This window comes from Scomber japonicus, chromosome 2 (assembly GCF_027409825.1).
Source record: "Scomber japonicus isolate fScoJap1 chromosome 2, fScoJap1.pri, whole genome shotgun sequence".
Lineage (NCBI taxonomy): Eukaryota > Metazoa > Chordata > Actinopteri > Scombriformes > Scombridae > Scomber > Scomber japonicus.
Genome location: NC_070579.1, coordinates 34875765 through 34896438, shown reverse-complemented (window position 1 = coordinate 34896438; position 20674 = coordinate 34875765). Strand labels below are relative to the sequence as shown.

General features: G+C 37.6%; 2 protein-coding genes across 3 annotated transcripts in view; both read right to left on the bottom strand.

Moving 5' to 3' along the window:
- zmp:0000001082 (integrin alpha-D) overlaps positions 1-11274 on the bottom strand; it is a 37907-nt gene extending 26633 nt beyond the window's left edge. Inside the window, exons 1-18 of the mRNA XM_053334851.1 lie at positions 11093-11274; positions 9386-9503; positions 8973-9064; positions 8378-8460; positions 8165-8279; positions 7914-8044; positions 7687-7829; positions 7139-7292; positions 6699-6834; positions 6509-6582; positions 4580-4700; positions 4197-4339; positions 3068-3214; positions 2768-2965; positions 2276-2406; positions 1792-1949; positions 1542-1708; positions 1028-1144 (exon numbers count right to left, since the gene is read on the bottom strand). Of these exons, the coding sequence (XP_053190826.1) occupies positions 1028-1144; positions 1542-1708; positions 1792-1949; positions 2276-2406; positions 2768-2965; positions 3068-3214; positions 4197-4339; positions 4580-4700; positions 6509-6582; positions 6699-6834; positions 7139-7292; positions 7687-7829; positions 7914-8044; positions 8165-8279; positions 8378-8460; positions 8973-9064; positions 9386-9503; positions 11093-11141 (2277 nt within the window). The 5' untranslated portion in view covers positions 11142-11274. The remainder of the gene's footprint in view (positions 1-1027; positions 1145-1541; positions 1709-1791; positions 1950-2275; positions 2407-2767; positions 2966-3067; positions 3215-4196; positions 4340-4579; positions 4701-6508; positions 6583-6698; positions 6835-7138; positions 7293-7686; positions 7830-7913; positions 8045-8164; positions 8280-8377; positions 8461-8972; positions 9065-9385; positions 9504-11092) is intronic.
- Positions 11275-13692: 2418 nt separating this feature from the next.
- On the bottom strand, positions 13693-18852 carry LOC128369824 (nicotinate-nucleotide pyrophosphorylase [carboxylating]-like). 2 transcript variants are annotated; one of them, XM_053330903.1, is made up of 5 exons: positions 18717-18852; positions 17653-17906; positions 15259-15569; positions 14101-14232; positions 13693-14025 (listed from the first exon to the last, which is right to left on the bottom strand). In XM_053330903.1, the coding sequence occupies exons 2-5, from the start codon at positions 17903-17905 to the stop codon at positions 13801-13803; spliced, it is 921 nt and encodes a 306-aa protein (XP_053186878.1). In that variant the 5' UTR covers position 17906; positions 18717-18852; the 3' UTR covers positions 13693-13800. The 2 variants fall into 2 exon arrangements, with proteins under 2 accessions (XP_053186878.1, XP_053186884.1); XM_053330909.1 differs by having other exon boundaries at positions 18721-18833.
- Between the last annotated feature and the right edge of the window lie 1822 nt (positions 18853-20674).

Genomic DNA, 20674 nt, shown 5'->3' with positions numbered 1-20674 from the left:
ATTTTCATTCGGTGCATGTTAGCATGCTAACGTTAGCATTCAGCTCTAAGCAGTACATGCACGTCAGTGATGCACGGGTACGTGTTTGAACGACCCGCCCCGCCCCGCCCCGCCGGTTTCAACTAACCCGACAGCAACTCAGACCACAAAAAAAAAAATCGAAATACTCTACCCGACCCGCTTACCGACCCGCTTACTGTAAAAAATAGTAACAACACCTGCGGAGCTCGTGCTGCATACGCGCCATTCATTCAGCCAATGACAGATGCGTTATCGCACAACCATTCAATCTTCCTGCAAATGATCAGAAGCACGCACCAACGACTTTAACCCATGCAGCTTGCAATGCCCTGGCCAATGACGCCTTTATGTGTACTATATATATTACGAAAGTTTAACGGCATCTTTATTTTAACCGACCCGACCAAACATGACCCGAATATCATTAGAAATATTTTTTCTTGACCCATAACCGCGGGTGACCGCGGGAGACCGCGGGTGACCGCGGGAGACCGCGGTCGCCCACTCAATTTGGATCAGCCCGCGCATCACTGATGCACGTGCCTAAATATGGCTGTAGAGTAGACTCAAGTAGGCCATTAACCCTATAGCCAAAGCTTGATGTACAGTTTTCAAATACTGTATTCCTATCACAGGTTTGTTTTTTTGTAAATTTACATCATCAATAGGAACATATTCTTTCACACAACGTGATGAGAAAAAGTTTGTGATTTAAAAGTTTTCAAAAGCTCTAAAAGTTGAGGAAAAGTCGTCTTGGTTAAAATGTCACTGATTCAGCTCATTCAGACGTGTAATTATAAATGCCCTTAAGGAAGTCCTTGCTGTTTGTGTCACGGCCCAAATCTGTCCCAAAATGAAGTGAAAATTAGAAGAAGACATCACATCCTCAAAACAGATTCAGATTCATTTTGTTTAAAATGGAGAAATATTGTCTTCTAAATTGAGCACGTAGCCTATGTGTGGAAAAAAGAAGTTTGCAGTCTCCTGCTGTAATCACTGTACAAACCTCAACACCAGTCTGCCTTTCACTGTCCACGTTCAGCACGGCACTCGCTCTCTCACTGTCAACTTGTGAAAAGTTTAATTTGATGCTGATGGATGATAATGTGTCCCTCACACATTTCTGTAACAAAACAAAAATAAAGAATCATCTGCATGTTGACGAAGAACAGACAAAATGGGAGCAGTTGTGTCTTAAGTTTGGCATGACCGTAAAGCCAAAGTTCTGAATAATAAATCTTAGGATTATTAGTAGTATAGCATTTCTGTTTTGGTGATACTTTAAAGGTAGAAAATAGGTTTTACAAGCTACATTTATGGTAATGTCACCAAAAAGGCATTGCTGTGGTTTGTTGGGCTGATTACTGTTAAGCAAGCATATTTACTAGAAATCTTTATTTTTACATTTCTGAAGCCAGAAAGAAGAGTCTTGGATGACATTTATAAATGTATAGATAGGTGATAGCTGCTTTATGGTTAAAGTGAATTTTGGGGCGAACTTTATTAATACATTTACATACTTTCATGTTGATGGAGTGGTTGACGCAGGTCTCTTTATCTGTCAGCTCATAGGTGGTAATAAGATTTCTAGCTTTCCTGTCAGTATCACTGAAGAAACCTCGATGTGTTGGTCTCGTTGGATCAACGTCAAGCATATAGGAAATGTTGAGTCCGTAGCCCGCTATGCCTGCAAAGGCACATTGTATGATTTCATTCACACATTGCAAGGGTGTGAAATATCAGCAGCAGGTGATGCATCATGGTCCTTACCCTCTCTGCTCTGTGTTGCTTCTACCATTTCAAAACAGACTGTTAATGTAACCAATGGTAAAATGTGATCTGTATTGACCACACAGTCAATTTCCTCAGTGCTTATCTCCTTAGGTTGAAAAGACAGATGAGCCTTGACATTAAAGACAGGCCTGGATCTGGAAGACATTGATTGAATAGATTAATAGAAGTTGCAAAGGGGCAGAAAGGCAAATTAGTCATTTATCTCTCTGTGCTCTGACAAAGCTGTGGATGAATTTGTTTGAGACGGAAGTCAATTTGACTGTGTTGTACAGGAGATGATTGAGAGCGCTTGCCTTCACTAAGGTATGAAACGTTGAAAGGAAGTGAGCTTGTGATAACTTGTCAGATTCTCAGGCAATGCACTTCACACGTTCACAAACCGTTTCACATTCTGTTAACTGTGAACATTTCTGTGAAGAACTGCTTTTTTGTGTTACCAATGCATATAAAGTATCCATACCTTAAGACAACGGCTGCGCCATGTGATCCGACCACAATATCTGGGAGCCCATCCTCTCCAAGGTCAATGTTTCCATCAATGGCCTGTCCAAAGAATCTCAGCATAGGTCTGAAATCTTGTCCTGTGATTCTCTGGAATAACAAAAACAATGCATGACATATTTGAAAATACTCTTTCCAGATATGAAGACAAATGCACATTTGTATCATTATTTTGGTAGAGTAGTGAAAGAGATAAAGGCACACTCCCTCCATGTTTTAGCAATCTCCCCACTCTGACAAAACTGATTCTAATTATTAGCTCATTATCAAGCAGCTGAAGCATGTCAAGGGCTTGATAACCAGTTAATGTGTTAGAGTGAGGATATACCTACAACATGCAGAATAGTAGCTCTCTCCATGAGCAAAGTTGGTGACCACTGATATCTAGAGGGATATCTACCCTTTTTTAGTAGTAAAACTATACAAAAAGAAAGAATTTTCTTTTTCTCACCTGGCTGAAAGTGCTGCGTATGCCTTTGCGACTGTCACCCAGGTAGATGTACACAGCCCCCCTATTTTCATCCTCAAGGGGCGCTCCAACAGCAAGGTCTCGAAGAAAATCTCCATTCAGATCGGCGATACTGGATATGGTTGTGCCAAATCTACCCATGGAGGGTGCAGTCACATTCATCTCACTTTTCAGGTCCATCTGTGGGAAATGATTTAGAAAATAAATGCAATAACTATCTCCCTGTAAGCTTATGCAAGCTCACATACGGTAAACTGAGTGTCAACCATCATCACAGCCCACCTCATTAGTCAGTGTGTAGATATAGATCCGTCCTTCTTTCTTCTCATCAGCGTGGTAGAACAGTGGAGCCCCCACCAGCAGGAAATCAGTGTCATCATCTGAGTTAATATCTACTGAGCAGATCTCTGCACCAAAGTAGGAACCGATCTGAAAATGAGTGGGATGAAAGTGAGGTTTATATCATAGAGAGTTAGATAAATACTTTATTGATCATTCTCAGGAAATGACTTGGTTACAGCAGCTATGTCCACAGTCACAGATAGGCACACATGACATAAAACACATCTGTAACTATCCACAGGGGGAAAAAAACCTTAAATAAATTCTAAAATACCCCAAATTATATTGATAAAACTAAATAATAATAAAGAATTCAGTGTGAAAAAATATTTAAAAATATGTAAAAGATATGAAAACATTTGAAAACCTGTGTACACAGCACACAGTCTAACATACGCCAGTCACTACTTAAGCACATGAACCAGTCTGAAGGCAGATGTCAAGACAGAGTTCCTGCAGCGGTGTGATTAGTCTGTGACTGCTTGCCTTTTTACATTATTTTTCATAATTTTATCCTTCAAGTTGAAAAAGATATATACTCGTGATCCTTTTTGAAAAGTTTTCATGTAATAAAGATGAATTTAGGATAAGTTAAGATGTGCTTTCAAAGACACACATTTGCTCATGGTTTTTTCAAGAAAAAGAAAGTGCCAGTGCTTGCTACAAGGAAGTTCTGTGGTTTTCTCTTTTGTTACCGCAGAGATATCTGCTTGCCAATGTTGTTGCCAATGCAATGCAGTTAATTCAAAAACAGGTTAACATAGTTTCCTGTAGTTTCCATAGTTTCCTCCTAACTTTGCAAAAACAATGTAAGTCTGTTTTTTACAGCTTAAATACACACGAGGAGTTCCTAGGCTTTACTGTGTCAACTTTTTGTTTATTCATTACAGTTATTTGTTGTAGCCGGGCCTCATAGACAGATTCAAGTTCCACAGATACAAACTGTGTCCTAGTGTCCTAATTATGAGCTATACAAGCTGTAACTAAATCAAAAAGGCTTTAAAATACTTTCTTGCCCTTAACATGCAATAATGATTAAAAGCACTTTACAGTTTCAACATTGACCTACCTGGTACCCATTTATGCGTTTGCTTGTGATCCAGCTACTGCCATTGTGTTTGAAAACTACAACCTGTCCTTTGTACTCAAATCTCGGTGCACCCGTGAAATACAGAGTGGTGTTGTCTCTCTCTCCAACAGCAACAGAGTATCCTGCACAGTGTCAGTCATGTATTACAAAACATAAACTCACATTCACGAAAGTTAGGTTCATCACATATGTCTATTTGCAACATCTAGAATCTAAAGCTATTTTTAGCACATAATTTAGAGTGTAAACTGATTGAGATAATTTACTGAGGCATATATTTCATACAGTATGAAATATCATAGAAATGCATCTAATAAAGTGACACAAATATACAAAGTGGGAAATTATTTTATGCTTGATACCCATGTACGAGTCCATCTTCATGTCTGGATCTTCAATAGTTTTTTCTGTTTGTTCAACTTCAACTTCATGTAGAGACCCACGCCAGCTGTTTGATCCCACTGAACCCAGAATCAAGGTGTCCTGTTAACAGAAATGTGCAGGTGTGATCAGAGCACGTAGAGGAGTGGAGGTACCAAACTGAAAATTGTTGTCTTTAGTAATGTAGAAGTGTACGGACAGGATGTGTCAACCTACTGTGACATGAGTTATATATGGTTACCAATTCAGCTTTCAAATGGAAATGTCAGTCGTCAGCTTCTTCTGCAATCGCGACTCAGTATATTTGTTGTATATTTACTTTATTATAGTAGGTAGTTTTCATTATTCCTACACAAAACTCAAATTGCCCATTCACTGGATTCACAGTTATGGCATGCATGCAGTAATTGTGCATTATTAGCCTTAATATTTTGACTCATTGACAAATACCTCCCTGTTTACTCACCGCTCTACACCAAATATTGGCTTATACTGCCGATTAAAATGAAAAAGCACTCAACTGTCAACCGTTCGATGTCTTTCAAAAGTTAATAAAAACTTCCAAAAATATGAATGCACAACTTCATCCGTTGCCTTTCTGTCAGAGTATTCACATGTTTGCTGCCCCTAGTGGTCAATTGTGATTACATATGGATAAAACATGGAATGTGGCCACTGGACAAATATTTGCTGTGTCTAAAATTACATTCTTCTGTTATTACATTTCTGTTTAGTATGCTGAGTACTCTTGCTTGAGTAGTGTGCAAATTTTGACAGGTTAGTGTTGTCTCAAATCAAACATGACCATTGCGCAGTTACCAGACAATGATGATTTGCTAGTTAGAAAGCAAGCATTAGCAAGGAAGAGTTAGCAAGCTAGCACTAGCAAGCTAACATTAGCATTCTTGGAATGCTTAAATAACCCAAGAAACCCCCTGAGAGCTTATATGTGACAACAGCATAGTGGTGCTTAGTGCAAACAACATCTATAATGTGCAATTTTCACCACAGTAACAATATCCTCAGCTGCCATTTCCTGTTTGAAAAGTCCCTCCCTTACTGCTACATAGGCTAGATGGCGACTGTTGAGGGCGAGAAGTGTCCAAAGTTCCACACTAAACTTTTTGACCGTTTTGAGTGCAGTATCCAGGTACTCATAGGTCCTGATTTACAAAGATCCCAGATGAATAGATTGCACGTCTAGTTTGTGTGCATTTTGCGGGTGATCTACTAAGAATAACTGCGTAAATGACAACAGGTGCAACAGGGTGCAGACAGCAGTGTTTATATGAGAGTTTGGATGAGCAGAAAGCCTGCAAGCACAAAATGAAATGTCATCAGGTTCTAGTGGAAGAGGTTAACAAGTAGCTATATTGAGTTATAACAAAAAAATATTACCAGAAAAAAAAACGCTGTAAATGCTTTAAGTAAAACCAAAAACATTCCACTCCAAAAATATTAACACAGGTGGAAAATGTCTGTTGTGTGTGTATTCTGTTATTGTGCCCCTGTCTCCTCCTCTCTATTATTTATAGACGCTGTTACCGTCAACAAAATTACCTTCGATTTTGGTAAATCACAGTGCCTGTGCTAAATAACACATTTGCATTTTCTCCTCCCTGTATTTTGCACACTGGGGTTGAAACGCCCCATATTACATATTCATTATGATAAACGTACTAAATGGACAGCTCGTATTATCTTACACATTTGAAAGACGCAAACCTCAGTGCACTGCGTTAGTAGATCAGCTTGCACATTTTTTGCGGGTGATGACAAGTTTGCACACGTTTTTACACATGCGAACCTTTAGTAAATTATGTGAATGCACTTAGGCACTCAAAATATTAAGTGTAAGCCCAGAAGTTCAAAATCTGAGACACAGCATTTGTCTTTTTGAATGCACTCACTTTGTAGGCGACAGCACTGAATCCACTCTGGGACATTTCATTGGTCATCTCTCCTGCTCGAGACACTTTGGAGCCTAAATATGAGTAAACACTTGTATAAGTTACTATTGTAGCCTATAGACAAACTACGAAGATAATATGGATTTTTGTAAAATGATTGCACAAAGAGGGGGGAAACATTATACATCACCTTCTGTAGTAAAGATCCTTTTTTGAAAGTTATCCAGTATTCCTGTGAGTCCAGCGTAGTTATCTATTTTGAAAGCGTTTTTGTCTTTCGGTTCTGAAGCAATGGTCTTAACTTTATCCAGATTTGTAATTTTAACCTGAAACCAGAACTCTGCTTAAAATTATGAAATACTTCCAACTCCGATGCCAGCAAGTTAAAGAACACAGTTATGAACATTACAGGACTCAACACTGTAATCAGTAGAAGCTGCAGAATTTAAGACAGCACTAAATGAGCTTTATAACATTATGTCCCGAAGGTTAGCAAGCACAATGATGACATAAAGTATTGATCTGTGAGTTACATTATACCACATGTGATTGTTTTAGCTGATAAAAGTTATTCTATACTGAGACTTCTCATGGACAAATAAAACAGGATAATGAGACATTGTTGCTTACCCCAATGACAAATCGAATGATATTTAATTCATCATATTTCTCAATAATTTCAAGTTTTCTGTTGCTATCACTTGGATCTCCATCTGTGATCAGTACCAGAACTTTGGTTGCATCAGGAGAGGCGCCGGCATTCTCGTTTGTAAGGATTTTGTCCCTGAAAGAAATATAAAAATAGCATTTTTGATGCTTCAAACCCTCAAAACTTCATTATACTTTTTTAAATAGGTGAATATTTTTTTTTTACATAAATTAACATTCATTAGTCTAACCAATAAAATTATAATAATGTTTTTTTATTTTATGCTGAAATCAGTGACCCCGCTGCAATACCAGAAAGCAGGTGTGTCTACAGTAACTATGCATCCTCTCTCAATATCTTTTAAAGGTTTAAACCGCTAAAGGAGGCCTGCTATTAAATTTCATTATAACTGCACAACATTTTGACATAGAAATCTAACAAAAATACTCATCACATGCCCATATTTGCCCAGAAAAACAATATGATGTGACAGTTTCTGATTTTTGGATAATAATGTAATTCAACTTACAGCACAAATTTGAGGGCTTTGTGTGTGTTGGTGAGACCCTTCATATGAGGTTCAGCCCTAAGTTTTGGGCCAAATCTACCAGCTTCATAGTCTTTGAAGTTAAACACTGTCTTGGTAATTGTGCTGAACTGAGCTGCTGCAAACTGGGGGGAAACACATGTGGTAATACAGTATCTATATTACATTTTACAAATAAATGCTTTGAATTCTTTTAATGTTGCACTGACCTTGATTGATGAATTACCGAAACTTTTCATTATATCCACTATGAAATCTTTATTTTTTCCAAATTCAGCAGTGGTCATACTCTCTGATCCATCAAATAGAAAGACAAGGTCCACTGTCTTTTTTGTGCATTCTAAAAAACAAAAATTAGTATTTAATATTTAGTTTGGACAAAGAGATTGAGAAGAATGTTTTACCACAGGGGGCTCATTTCAAACCAGCTGGCAAAACAGTTGGAGAATTTTACACTTACTTTGGAAACCGGATTGGAAAGAGGAGATTTGCTCAAGTTGATCTGTGATCTTGTAGCACACACTGTTCAGATAGGAGTTCTCATCACACTCGTGAACCACACTTGGACTGCAGACCTACATGAGAACACAACAGAGGCCACAGGAGTTTTAGGTGATGTCACAGAGCAAGTGTGTTTAACTTGATAACTACATGAGCGTTGTCATTTCCTTACAGTGAATATGGAGCTGATGGAGTTCACTGCCAGGGACAGTCCAAGGTGCTTGACTTGTACTGTTTTGTTTTCAAAAGGATTTTCTGTGACAGTAGCATTTGATTAGTGGGTCAGTAACAAATAAGGGTTGGCAAGATGAGCAATTCAAAAATATCTTAAAAAATAGAATGGAAATGAAAATTTCAAATGGTGTAACCACAAAACCTCCTGATTGACATGATTCCACAGATTCAATTTTAATATTTAGAACAATTGTATTCCATTACCTTTATTTAATATAAAGATCATGTTAAACTAGTTGATATGGTGTTTATTGAGAATTTAGTGATTTTAAGGTAGTTTAATTATTTGGTACAAAGTTTTTATGGTTACACCACTTAGACATTTTTGCTATTTTTATGCAGAAATTGTTTGCTGAGTCCACAAAAAAAGATTATGTGCAAGTTATTCATATGTTTATTTTCACATTTTAACCCCTTTAAATTTGACTAAACAACATGGACACAAAAAACATTTTATATTTGATATATTTTTTGTGTTTGTTTTTTAAATGTTTAAGCGTGAAATATTGACTTGAAAAACAACATTGATATACCTTTAGGATTGAAACACTCTGCCGTTTGGTTTTGCCGGGGTTTGCATATTCCCCCAGATCCATTCAGCTTCAGAGGTGCAGTGACAATTATCCTATGGATTAGATCAGCAACCACATTAACAGTCAATTTAACTATGTCAGTAGGCAGGCTGTGAGCACAGGATGTTAGCTCAATCTGTGTATGATGCCACAGGAAGAAAGGTCAGAGGACACTTGTCTTATCATCACTTTTCTACTTCCTTTCAGTGAAGTAAGATTTGTCTTTCATCTATAATAAATATGCATGCAAAAGAAAAAGCATGCATGGCTGATAGAAATGTGAACAATTTAGATTTGGAAGAAAAAGCAATTTTGGCAATAACCAACAATAAAAAGAAATCTTTAAAAAATAATAATCAAATGAACAAACTCACCCTTTGTCCTTTCCAGATGTGTACTGATGCACTTTGTATCCAAAGAAATCTTCTTGTTCACCATTGTAGACTTCAGGTTGTGTGATATCAAGGTTGAAAGCCAAAGAAACGGAGATGGCTGCCATTTTTGAAGAAAAAAACAAAACAAAACATTTTTGTTAGCTAATAAATGGAAATTCAGTTAAAATAACCACACACAGAAATATATAGTGACTGCTTTCGACATAATCTCCCAGACATTCATCAATACCATTGTTCAGAATTCAATGCTTTACTACTACTTACTTTTACATTCATTACTTTTTATGTTTATGTCTGCACAACACACTCTTCACATTTAAGAATAGCTCCTCTAGAAGTACTCAAATGTACAAATAGGGCACCTGTGATAAAACTTTACTCAACACTTTGTGTTTGACCAGCTTCATGTGAATGCTCTCTACATATGTATATATATATATTGCTTCCTGTAATTCTGTCAATTTCATTACAATTAAGAAAACTAGATGCAACCACAACTTCTCAATTTATGATGCACATATTTTCAGTGGACACCCAAATGAAATGTATTCCTTAAGAACATTTAATTTGACATAAAAAATAAGTACATAGAAAAGTATAAAAAGTACATAAAACTCTTAAAAAACACAATTAAAAGTAAGTATATAAAAATAAGTACATAAAACTCTTAAAAACTCTATTATAAGTATAAAAAACTCTTGAAAAAACAAACAATTATAAGTACATAAAACTCTTTAAAAAACTCTATTAGAAGTATAAGAAAGTAGTGTAAAAGATACCAGTACACACCCTAATGTGCTGAATGCTAATCTATACTAGATGTGTGAATAGGCAACTTTGTCAACACATAACTGATATTTTTGGTTCACCGAAATCACAAAAATTATTTGTCTATTAGATCAAGTATCTAGTTATGGTAATAGTTTTGGTTTGCTGGGCTGAAAGTTTGACACATCCACCTCAACAAATGTTGCCGCAGCTCCCCATTGAAAAGAGAAATGGTCTCAAGAAAGTAGAGACAGAGTTAATGTGAGGTGTGAATGAGTATATGCACCAACAACATCCTATTATGCACAGAGAGTATGAATAATAGGCTCAGTATTTTAACAGTAAGTAAATGTTATTTTATTTTTTCCAAATAAAATAAGGGCTGCATTTAATAAAATGATCCTAAATGAAGTGGCTCTTAGATTAGTGCGTTCCTGTTTTCTGTGCCTTCTGTTCAGATTTGCAAAGGTAATTCTTTGGTTAATGTGGATAAAACACACATTTCTAGTTTATTTATTATTTCTATGAAAAGTAACTTTGGTGGAAACTCGCGGGATGAACACTGAAACTGCAAACCTGCTTTAAAAATGATTGAAATGTTGTACTGAAACTTGCCGTTGAACACTCATCCTGCCCACATTTCCTGAGCCTTTGCACGCAGCACAGTCTCAGAATGAAACGTGAAAATAGTTGAATATGAATAAAAATGGGAAAAAAAATAAAAAAAATAAAACAGTGAACATTTTAGTCAATCAAACATTTTAAGGTTTAACAAACTTTTAGATGAGATAATTCATTTTTTCCCTGTACTTTTACCTGAAAATCTTAAATAAGTCATCAAACTTTCACCGTTTGTCTTTCTACATGAATATTGTTTCACACCTGACCCAAAACAAAGCAAAACAAAAGTGATCTTACCGTAAGCCACCATATAGGTGAGCAGAAAGATGAGGCGCTGCCCATGCATCTTTCACATCACTCTAACGGTGCTTCTGCTGTGAGTGTGCTGATACATGCAGTGCTGTACTTCCTGTTAGCTATAAAAAAAGAGGGTGTTTCCTTTAACAGGTGGTTATAACATGCTCTCATAGCAAAATTGATCTGTCTTTCCCCTTTTCTGCGGTTATTTTAAAATGCTTAAGACATTAAAAAATATATATATTTGGCATTTTTTCAACCACTGAGGGCATTTTTGTGGTTATATCAGCTGAATAAATGACACTGAAAACAGGAAGAATATTATTAATATAATGATTATCTGCAGATCTCAATCTAGCATCACTATATAAGTTGTCTCTTTTTTAATCCATTTGTTTATATCATATCTTAATATTTTTGAATTGTTGAATTTGAAACCCTTCACATGTATATGCGATAAGAAGAATTCAGAGTTATCTATAAATCAGCTGGTAATACACACAGCAGGGTGTGTTGACATTTACGAGAAGTGAGAAAGCGCTTTGCTACTAAATGTGGTCAAATTAGAATGGTGTCTTGCCATAGTTTAATTTCACAGTTTAAAAGTACTCCATTATACAGAACTACCCCATTTATTACTGGGTCAGGGCAGGTCTTATGTAACATGAGCCAGGCTGAGGGCAGACGCAGTGAGATAGGGTGAACTGTAGAAAAGGATGGATTACTGAGCACAGGCCTGGGGCACAGAGCCACATGAGCCTGTTTCACACATTTCTTGTTCCAGATTGACAGGTCTCAATCTGTCATGTCAATAAAAAGGCTCCTAAAGACCTTCTAAAAAACCCTGAATGAATAGCTTTAACATTTAAAGGTATCACATGCAAACAAACCTCTTGGGCCCTTCAGTCTACAGTTGTGACGAGACAAAACATGTGATGTCATGTGGTAATTAGGGTCATGATTAAGGCTTACACAGGAAATGTTTCTCATGCTCTATCTGAATCAAACACAAATGAAACTCTTTTCAGTTCAGTGTGCATCCAAACCCAACCATGCATGCCGATAATAAACGAGAGAGACTTGTGTTAGCTGATTTTCATTTAAGTATTGAACATGCTAACTGAATGTATTTAATACTTAATGGAGAATGCTTTGTTTATAATGACAGCTTCAAGATGCTGTGATGTGATGTGCAGTACTGTTTCTCCTACAAACAGTGTAGTATGAGAGCCAAAAAGTTCAATTTTGGTCTTTGGTCTTGGTCTACATTCTCCCAGTATTAAATAGGCTTGTCCAAATGTTGCTGTGTTGTTTGTTTTGATTTCTTTATATGTGTATATTTATTGAGTTGATACCAATGTCTGGTGAAAAGTTCCTCATTGGAAATATATTTACAGAAATTGTTTTTATCATACATTTAAATTTGAACAGTGTCCAATATTAGTCTATTGTATTAATTTACATAGGAATTCAATTGCTACAGCAGGAGGACCACTAAATCAACTGCTGCTCAGCATAATCAAACTCATTCCAGAGATAAAGAAACTCACATAAAAGGAAATGGTTTTGACTGAATGCATTTCTGTTTAGCTTGTCTTTTTTTGGGAGAGTTCTTGGTATAAGTGTTTCCTAACTCTCCGCAAATGTTAATTTATTTCAATTAAGCATACACAGGTTAAAAGTGTCTTTTTGTAACATAGAAATCGTACTCTGTAATGTGCAAACAAACAAATATATAAATGAATTGAAACAGCACTCAGCACTCAGCACTCAGCACTCAGCGTAAGAGGAGAGACGTTACTCCCTCTATCTGTCAGAGCTTTATCTTTATGTCACACTTAAAGTTATTTCAGTTCATAATACTGACAAGAATTCAATAATGACATAATGCTCATACTGTTGTTATAAGAAATATTTAGTGACTGAATGTTTTCTGTCTCTTCGGCTGATAAACGTTGTAGAAGATAAGAGTTTCTATCAAATGTCACGTTCAGCTCTTTGATCACTTGACAGTTTCCTATCCTGCTGTGAACCTTGAAGTGAGTGAATAGCAGCTTCACAGGTGCTTTACGTGACTATCTATAGACAGCTCATAGAAGCATGCTGAACTCTGTATGCAGTTACAGATACTAGAGATAACAATCATGGCTTTTTTGGAACACTTTTATCATGTTTTCTGGAAACTAACTCTGCAGTGCAATGCAGTGCAGTGCAGTGCAGTGATATAGACTAGTAAAGATCTTCGGGTTCATGAATCATTGCATGACAATTAAAGGTGCAGTGTGTAGAAATGAACTGCATCTAGTGAAACGGACTGGTGTATAATCATCTGAAAATAAGAATTGCATTGCACTAGGAAAAAAATATATGTAAGTGAACTTTGAAGTAACTAAACACTTACAATGTACATTATAACCCATACTATAGATTTCTTGATAATTAGTTGTACTTTCCATTTATTCTCATTTATAATTTAAACTTGTGAGTGCTGTTCCTCTTTTGCAATGCACTTTTGCATGCTTTGAGGCAGAAAAGGCATTTGCAGTTTAGATTCTATTCTTCTTTCATCCAAATGACTTATGACACAGACAAACAAACACGATGTGTCATTCATTTCTCAATCTTAAAACAACTGACATCAGTTATTCCGAGAAATAAATGAACACGATTAAAATGCCTTGATTCATCAGAACAAAGTTGCACAACATTCAGTTAGTGTTTCTGTCTGTACGTCCTTTTGGGTGAAGAACAGGTGGTTGAACCTTGAGTGAGAAGTCTACAACCGGGCAGCCCTGTGTAATGCAGCCCAGTGAAATTATATCCACATGTGGGGAGAAATACATGGCTAAGTTGTCTGGAGTCACTCCTCCACTAGCCTCTATCAGGAGAGCTGGGAAGTCCTTTTTCAGTGCATGAGCTGCAACATGGAGCTCCTGCAGGAGAGAGACAGGGTGTGTTATTTCATGTGGAGGTAGTATAAGTAGCAGAGGGAGTAGAAACTTCTCTACCTGAGGTTGAAAGTTGTCCAGCATAACAATGTCTGCTCCCGCTCTGGCTGCCTCTCTGCCCTCCTCTGTGGAGCAGCACTCCACCTCAATCTTACTGCTGAAGCCACACACTGATCGGGCAGCTTTCACAGCCTGGAGAACACACAGGACAAAGGATTGGGTTTTTTTTTTCTTTTGGTTGTTTGGTTTTTTCTTGCTGTTGCTGAGGTTGACTTAAAGAAGGACAATTGTGACCTTCAACTGTCCCCTACTAGAGCTGCCATTATGTGTTGTATCTGCTTGTGACAAAATAAAACCACACTTCCTAAAATTAAAAGTGATTGCAACATGTAGAGGAGCATGAGAATCACACTTCAGAAAGGAAGAATACTATTTGTGATGTTGTGACTTTTCTTATCTCTTGCTTATTATTTGAACTATCGAACTGAGACCTGAATGCTCATTTCTCACACAGTATTTATTATTGTATTACTATTTTGATATATGAATGCATAAAAAAGTACTATCAAAGTACTGCGACCAGCAGTGTTTTGTCTTTTTAATGCATTTGCTGTGTTATGTTATAAGCAACTGGTTACCTAATCGTGAAATGTAACCTATACTGAATACAATGTTTATATCAACTACACTTTCCCTCCATTTATGTTGACTTTTGTCTCCAGGGAAACAGGTTTGTTTTTGAAACAGAAAGTGTGGTGAGGAGGAGGAAGAGGAGGAGGAGGAGGAGGAGGAGGAAGTGGTCTTAAGTAGTTAGAAACTAATAAATTCAACAAACAATAGATGTCACTAAGAAGATTAGCATCTGCTGTTTTAGGCATCATGGGACAGACGATGATCTCCTACCTACAAATTTGAATTGGAGAAACTTGTATGTGCTGTTGTTTTATATTACATTACATTTTATAGTTATATTATTATTGTATAATTTAATTTTCTATCAAATTATGAGAATTGTGAAATAAAAAATCTATCTCTCTATATATATATATTCTTAGATATTTTAGTACTATAAATTCAGTGGTTTCAGGCCTTTTTTGTACCACCACTTAACTTCTTTTACTGAAAGGGTTATACATTTCTAGGCTGTGTTATATTTGATATTGTGATTACATATATTGTCTGGGCAACTTTAAGTGGACCACTGGTGCACTTCCCCACCTCTGTGATACTCCCTGATGCCCAGATGTGGTTGTCCTTCAGCATCACCATTCCACTCAGGTCCTGCCTGTGTGTGGACACTGCGCCGACCAACATGGCGTACTTCTCCACCAGACGGAAACCCGGGGTGGTCTTTCTTGTGCCAGCTACTTCTCCGTGCCAACGTCTTGCCTTTGCCATTGCCTGGAGCTGAGCACAGCGGGTGGCAATCCCAGAGGCCCGAGCCAGGCAGTTGAGAGCTGGCCTTTCACCCAGGAGAAGGCACCTCGCTGGGCCTCGAACAACAGCAGTCAGTGTAACAGCATCTGAACCTTGTGTAGGTGAGATAAACCAACATTGAATGGAGTTTAATAGAGCCTTACATTTGTCATTTGAGCCATAATAATAACACCCAGGTCATACAAATTACAGTACTTGGCTTGTCAGTAAATTAGAGTAAATGTATTACATTTAATGCCATGTTATGAAATGTTTAGAGGCCCCTAATATGCAGGTCTGACCATTTCAGGAACAGTTTGCTTATAGAAATACAGTCAGTGTTAATGATACATTGCTTTACATCTTACAAACTAGATATAGTTATTTGGGGGCAGCTCAGTTTGAATAATGTTTTATGATATCAAGTGAATTTAATACAGCACAGCCCCACCTCCTGGCCTGATAACAACCTTTATATGTATACCTTTTACACATGCAGGCATAGCTAGGTGTCACCTTTAGAGGTTTTCTAACTATTCTGCTGTAGTTGGCCCCATAGGTTAACAGATTTATCAGCTGGTGTGACGTTAATATTATCTCAACCTTTGTATTACTATGATGAAGGTGATAGTTACTGATGGCTGAAAAAAGCACAGAGATGCATGAAATGTTTTCATAAAAAAAAAATCAGGTTGAAGTTGTTTCCTCTTGAATATCTTCCCTTCCATCCCTCTTCTTCTAACATTTTTTAAGGCCTGTGATAATGTAAATTGTTAATTTTTGAAGCCCCCCAAAACACAGTACCAGTGTACTACTACTACTAACAGCTACTCACTTAAGGGTTTTTCTTTATTTCAACTAGTTTCTACATTGTAGAATAATTCTGACACCATCAAAACTATAAAATAACGCAAGTGGAATCATGTAGTAGACAAAACTATATAAATATCTTTCATATTAGTAGCCACTGTGCCTTGATGACAACTTTGCACACTATTGGAAATATCTTAACCAGCTTCATGAGGTTGTCACCTGGAATGGAATGATCTTCCAACAATCAGTTTTTCCTTTAAGCTGTGGTTCAAGTCATCCCAAACCATCTCAGTTAGGTTTAGGCTGGGTGATTGTGGAGGCCAGATCATCTGATACATAATCAAACAGGCTGTATAGAGCCTGGAGGTCATTGTCCTGGTGAAAAACAAATGTTAGTCCCACTAAACTCAAACCAAGTGAGATGGTATGTCATTGCAGAATGTTATAGAGGCCATGCTGGATCAAGTGTGCTTTCAATTCTGAGTAAATGGCCAATAGTGTCACCAATAAAACCCCACCCACCCCCCCTATCCCTCCAGCTACCCACCATGATGGCCTGATCCATGCAAACTCCTCCAGACACAGTTGAGGTTGATTAAGATGTCTTTGCTATTGAACTCTGGGAAGCATTAATATAAGCTCTAACATGAGCTGCTGTCAATTGGTGATTTCTGTAATATTTCTGTTTCTGTCTCTAAAGAACTTCCCCTTTGCTTTGTGGGAACTCTTAATCTCCTTTTCCTGTACAGGTCTTCATGTGGTCGACAGATTTTGCAACTATCTGTACGCTTGCAAAAACACATTTTCTGTACTGACTGACCTTCGTGTCTTAAAGTAATAGTGGACTATCTTTCCTCTTCACTTAGTTGAGCAGTTACTTCTATAATATGGATTACTGCAGTAGTGGAATATGCTGAGAATTTGCTGTATGGCAACACTACCTCAGCACAACACATCTGACAGTCTCAAACACATCAAGAGGACATGAAATTCCACCAAATAACTTTTGACACTCCTGATAATTGAAAACCATTCCAGGTGACAACCGCATGAAGTTGGTTAAGATATTACCAAGAGTGTGCAAAGCTGTCATCAAGGCACAGTGGTTACTTAGAGGAATCTAAAATACAGGAAAAATTTTGGGAAGAAAACCTCTGAATTTGTAGGTGTGTCTATTCTGAGCTAATGTTTTCTTGGAATATGTGTTAGTGTGATAGTGTTAGCACTGAAGTGACAGCATGCCTCTTATTTGTTGATTTGTGAGTCTTTGCTCATTTGCCACTGTGCATGGGTGACCCAGCTAGTTTTCCCTCTGGGTATTATTAAACATATCTAATATCTTGGTGCTGTAAGATGCTTTGGATAAAAGTGTGAGGTGTCTACCGATCTCAGCTCCATCTTGGTAATTCCAGTCCACAGTACAGCCAACCTCAGTGAACACAGCTGTAAAGAAGGGACTCCCTGCCAGGATGCTGTGTGGTGTTTTACACAGTAATCTCGCTTCAACTTCCTGTGACCCTACACACACCCCAGCTGGGTCAAAGTTTGGCACGTCTTCTGCGAGCCACTCGCGTGCCAGCCGAGTCAGGGCGTGAGGCGGGACTGAATGTGCAGCTGTGTGTTTGTGCAGAGACATTCTGCAAACAAATGTACAATGAAGATACTGTCATGTGTTGCTCCAACTGACACAGAAGCAAACACTGAAATCAGACAATAAATGCATAATGCTTACACAGCACTTTCTTGGGCTATAGTGACTGTATGAGTCAGAAAATGTGAGACCATGATTGCATGGATGACATCTCTAAAATCTGATGGTAGATATGGAGAAGTTGTCGAACGGCAATGACTGCACGATTAATAATTAATGACACAGTAAATAAACAATAAATTACAAAAAATACAGACAAATTAGGGTGAAAAAACAACAACTAAATAAATGAGTGGAAAAACATAACAAATGCAAATGCCTCCGTAAGGACATGAGGAATGATTTAATGGGTTTAAAAATAGTGTCAATGAAATTATATGTGCATTTAGACCCAGTTAAACAGCTGTGGGAGAATTTGGAAAGATGAATGTTTTTTGGGGTTCATTCCTCAGAGTCTTGTAAATCTTTGACAAGGAGCACTCAAGCTGTTCTGGAGGCTCGTGGTGGAACGACAACTCACTTCTTGTTGTTTTTAATGCTAATTTCTCACCCAGGATTTTGTTTCCTTTCCATGAATTTAATTTAATCATTCTTTCATTATAACCTGCACATAAAAACTAATTTGCGAGGACAACGTGGCAAGAAGTCACTACTGTATTATAAGCTACGACTAGTTTCAAAACTAGTTTCAAATCAAAGAGCATGTCACAAGTGGGGTAGTTTATAAGTAACCAGACCAAGATTAATGTATTTAATTGGAGTAGCACAAATAAATGTAGTTGAAAGATTTACTTACTTACATTAGTGGCTATCCTTTTCCTGTGGGTCACAGACTGAGCTGTAGTGCAGCGCATACAGAGGGCCACAGGGAAAATGTGTCGTGGAATTTGACCCTGTGTACATGTTGGAATGTTTGCAAGCTATCGAAGAGTTAACATGGATTGTTTTGACCAAGGCTGCTCTGCAGGCCAAAGTGCATATTTGGAAAAAGGGACCTGTAGTTAAAAAAACCTGCAATAGGCCTTTTTCACAGGAGACGTTTTGATTCGCCATTGAAGGAAAGCACTTGTGTGGCTAATAACATAAAGAAAATTAGCTCTATACTATTCAAGAGTCACAGGGACACATGACAATGTTACTGTGACCAGACTTGACCCAAGGCTGGATTAGTACCCCCTGGAGCCCACTGGTGGCCACTGGTGCTCATGGACCCCCCACACTGTCTTGACACACAATACATATATTTATACATACATATTCATATACATGTATATGTATATACATATGCATCTATCTAGGAGCCCCTGCGCACTGGTGCCCAACACCACACAATAATTACAATATATACATTTACATATACATATATAGACCTACATATACATCTATCTATTGTGGATGACCAGATATCATTATCTGGTAAATCACAACAGATAGTATAACTACATGCACACACAGAATAATTGTTCTGACCATTAAAGGTTCATCTTATGCCTTTTCCTTTGCAAAGTCAGAGATCAGTTCAGATCAGCAAGTCTAGCTCCTTTACAAACTCAAACTCGAGGCATTAAAGACCACTCAAAGCCTTCTTACTATGAATATGACTTTATCCACAGGACTTTTTTATTTATATTTATCTTTGTCTTCCTTTTTTTCAATTTTTTAGCTTCTCCATTGGGCTTTTGGTTACAGCTGCCACTGTCCATTTTCTGCAATCAATGAAATGATCAATTTTCCAGCACACTAGTTGACACAAACTAACCACAGAGCATTTGACATGCTAAACAATCGTCACTTGCCCAGCCATCAAAATGAGAAATGAAACACTGCCCAGATTGCCCGTGTGGTAGATTTGGCCTGATAATGCTAACAATAGCTCAGCTCCACTCAAGTTTCCAGGAGGTGGTACTCCAAAACTAGGGCAGATAAATGAAAATTATTCATTTTCATTTTATCATTTACACTTGTTCTTTTCCTACTATATGCCAAAATGAATTACAACAAATGTAATTGGGGATAGTTTGTGTAATTATTTTCTCTGCAGCACTGCAAACACGCCTATACCTGCCTATTTCCTAAAATTGGCTTTCCACTATGATGAACACATTTTTGCTTCTCTTTTTCTCACTGTGTGCCTCAAGGGCGAGGCCAGCCACAGTATACCATGCAAAGGGAAGTTATTTCAACATCAACTGTGGTGGTGACAAGCCATGACAATGGCATAAACCTGCAGTATTGTTATTTATACTATTAGAGACTGCTGCCTTTTAAATGCCCGTGGAGACTTTCTAACTGCAGGTTACCTGAGCCTCACAGGCTGGTGGCTGTTTTAAGGTAAATAGATCATCAGAATGAGCAGTGCCAGTTGGAGACATGCTCAGCTAAGTGGTAGCACCACACTTCCTGCCTGAGGACAAATAGTTTAATATGCCACCTCTTAACAAAATGATGAATGTGTTGCTTGTTGTCATCTCTGGCTTGTCCTGCTGTCTCCACATGGGGAAGCAAACTGGAAGAACTTCAGGAGTTTCATACCTGATCAGATCATTTATTAGTCTAGTACCACGTCTAAAAAGGTAGATTTGTTTAAAAATGTGTATCTAATGGCACATATGCTAATGCTTTATCATTCACCTATCACCCATTCATAAGAATAAGGTCTGGGTTTTCAGTGAAAAATCCCTCTGCCTGGTTTTTATCCTCCACCAGCAGGACAGTTGCTTTGACCTTTTCGCTCTTTGATTAATCAGGGAGAAC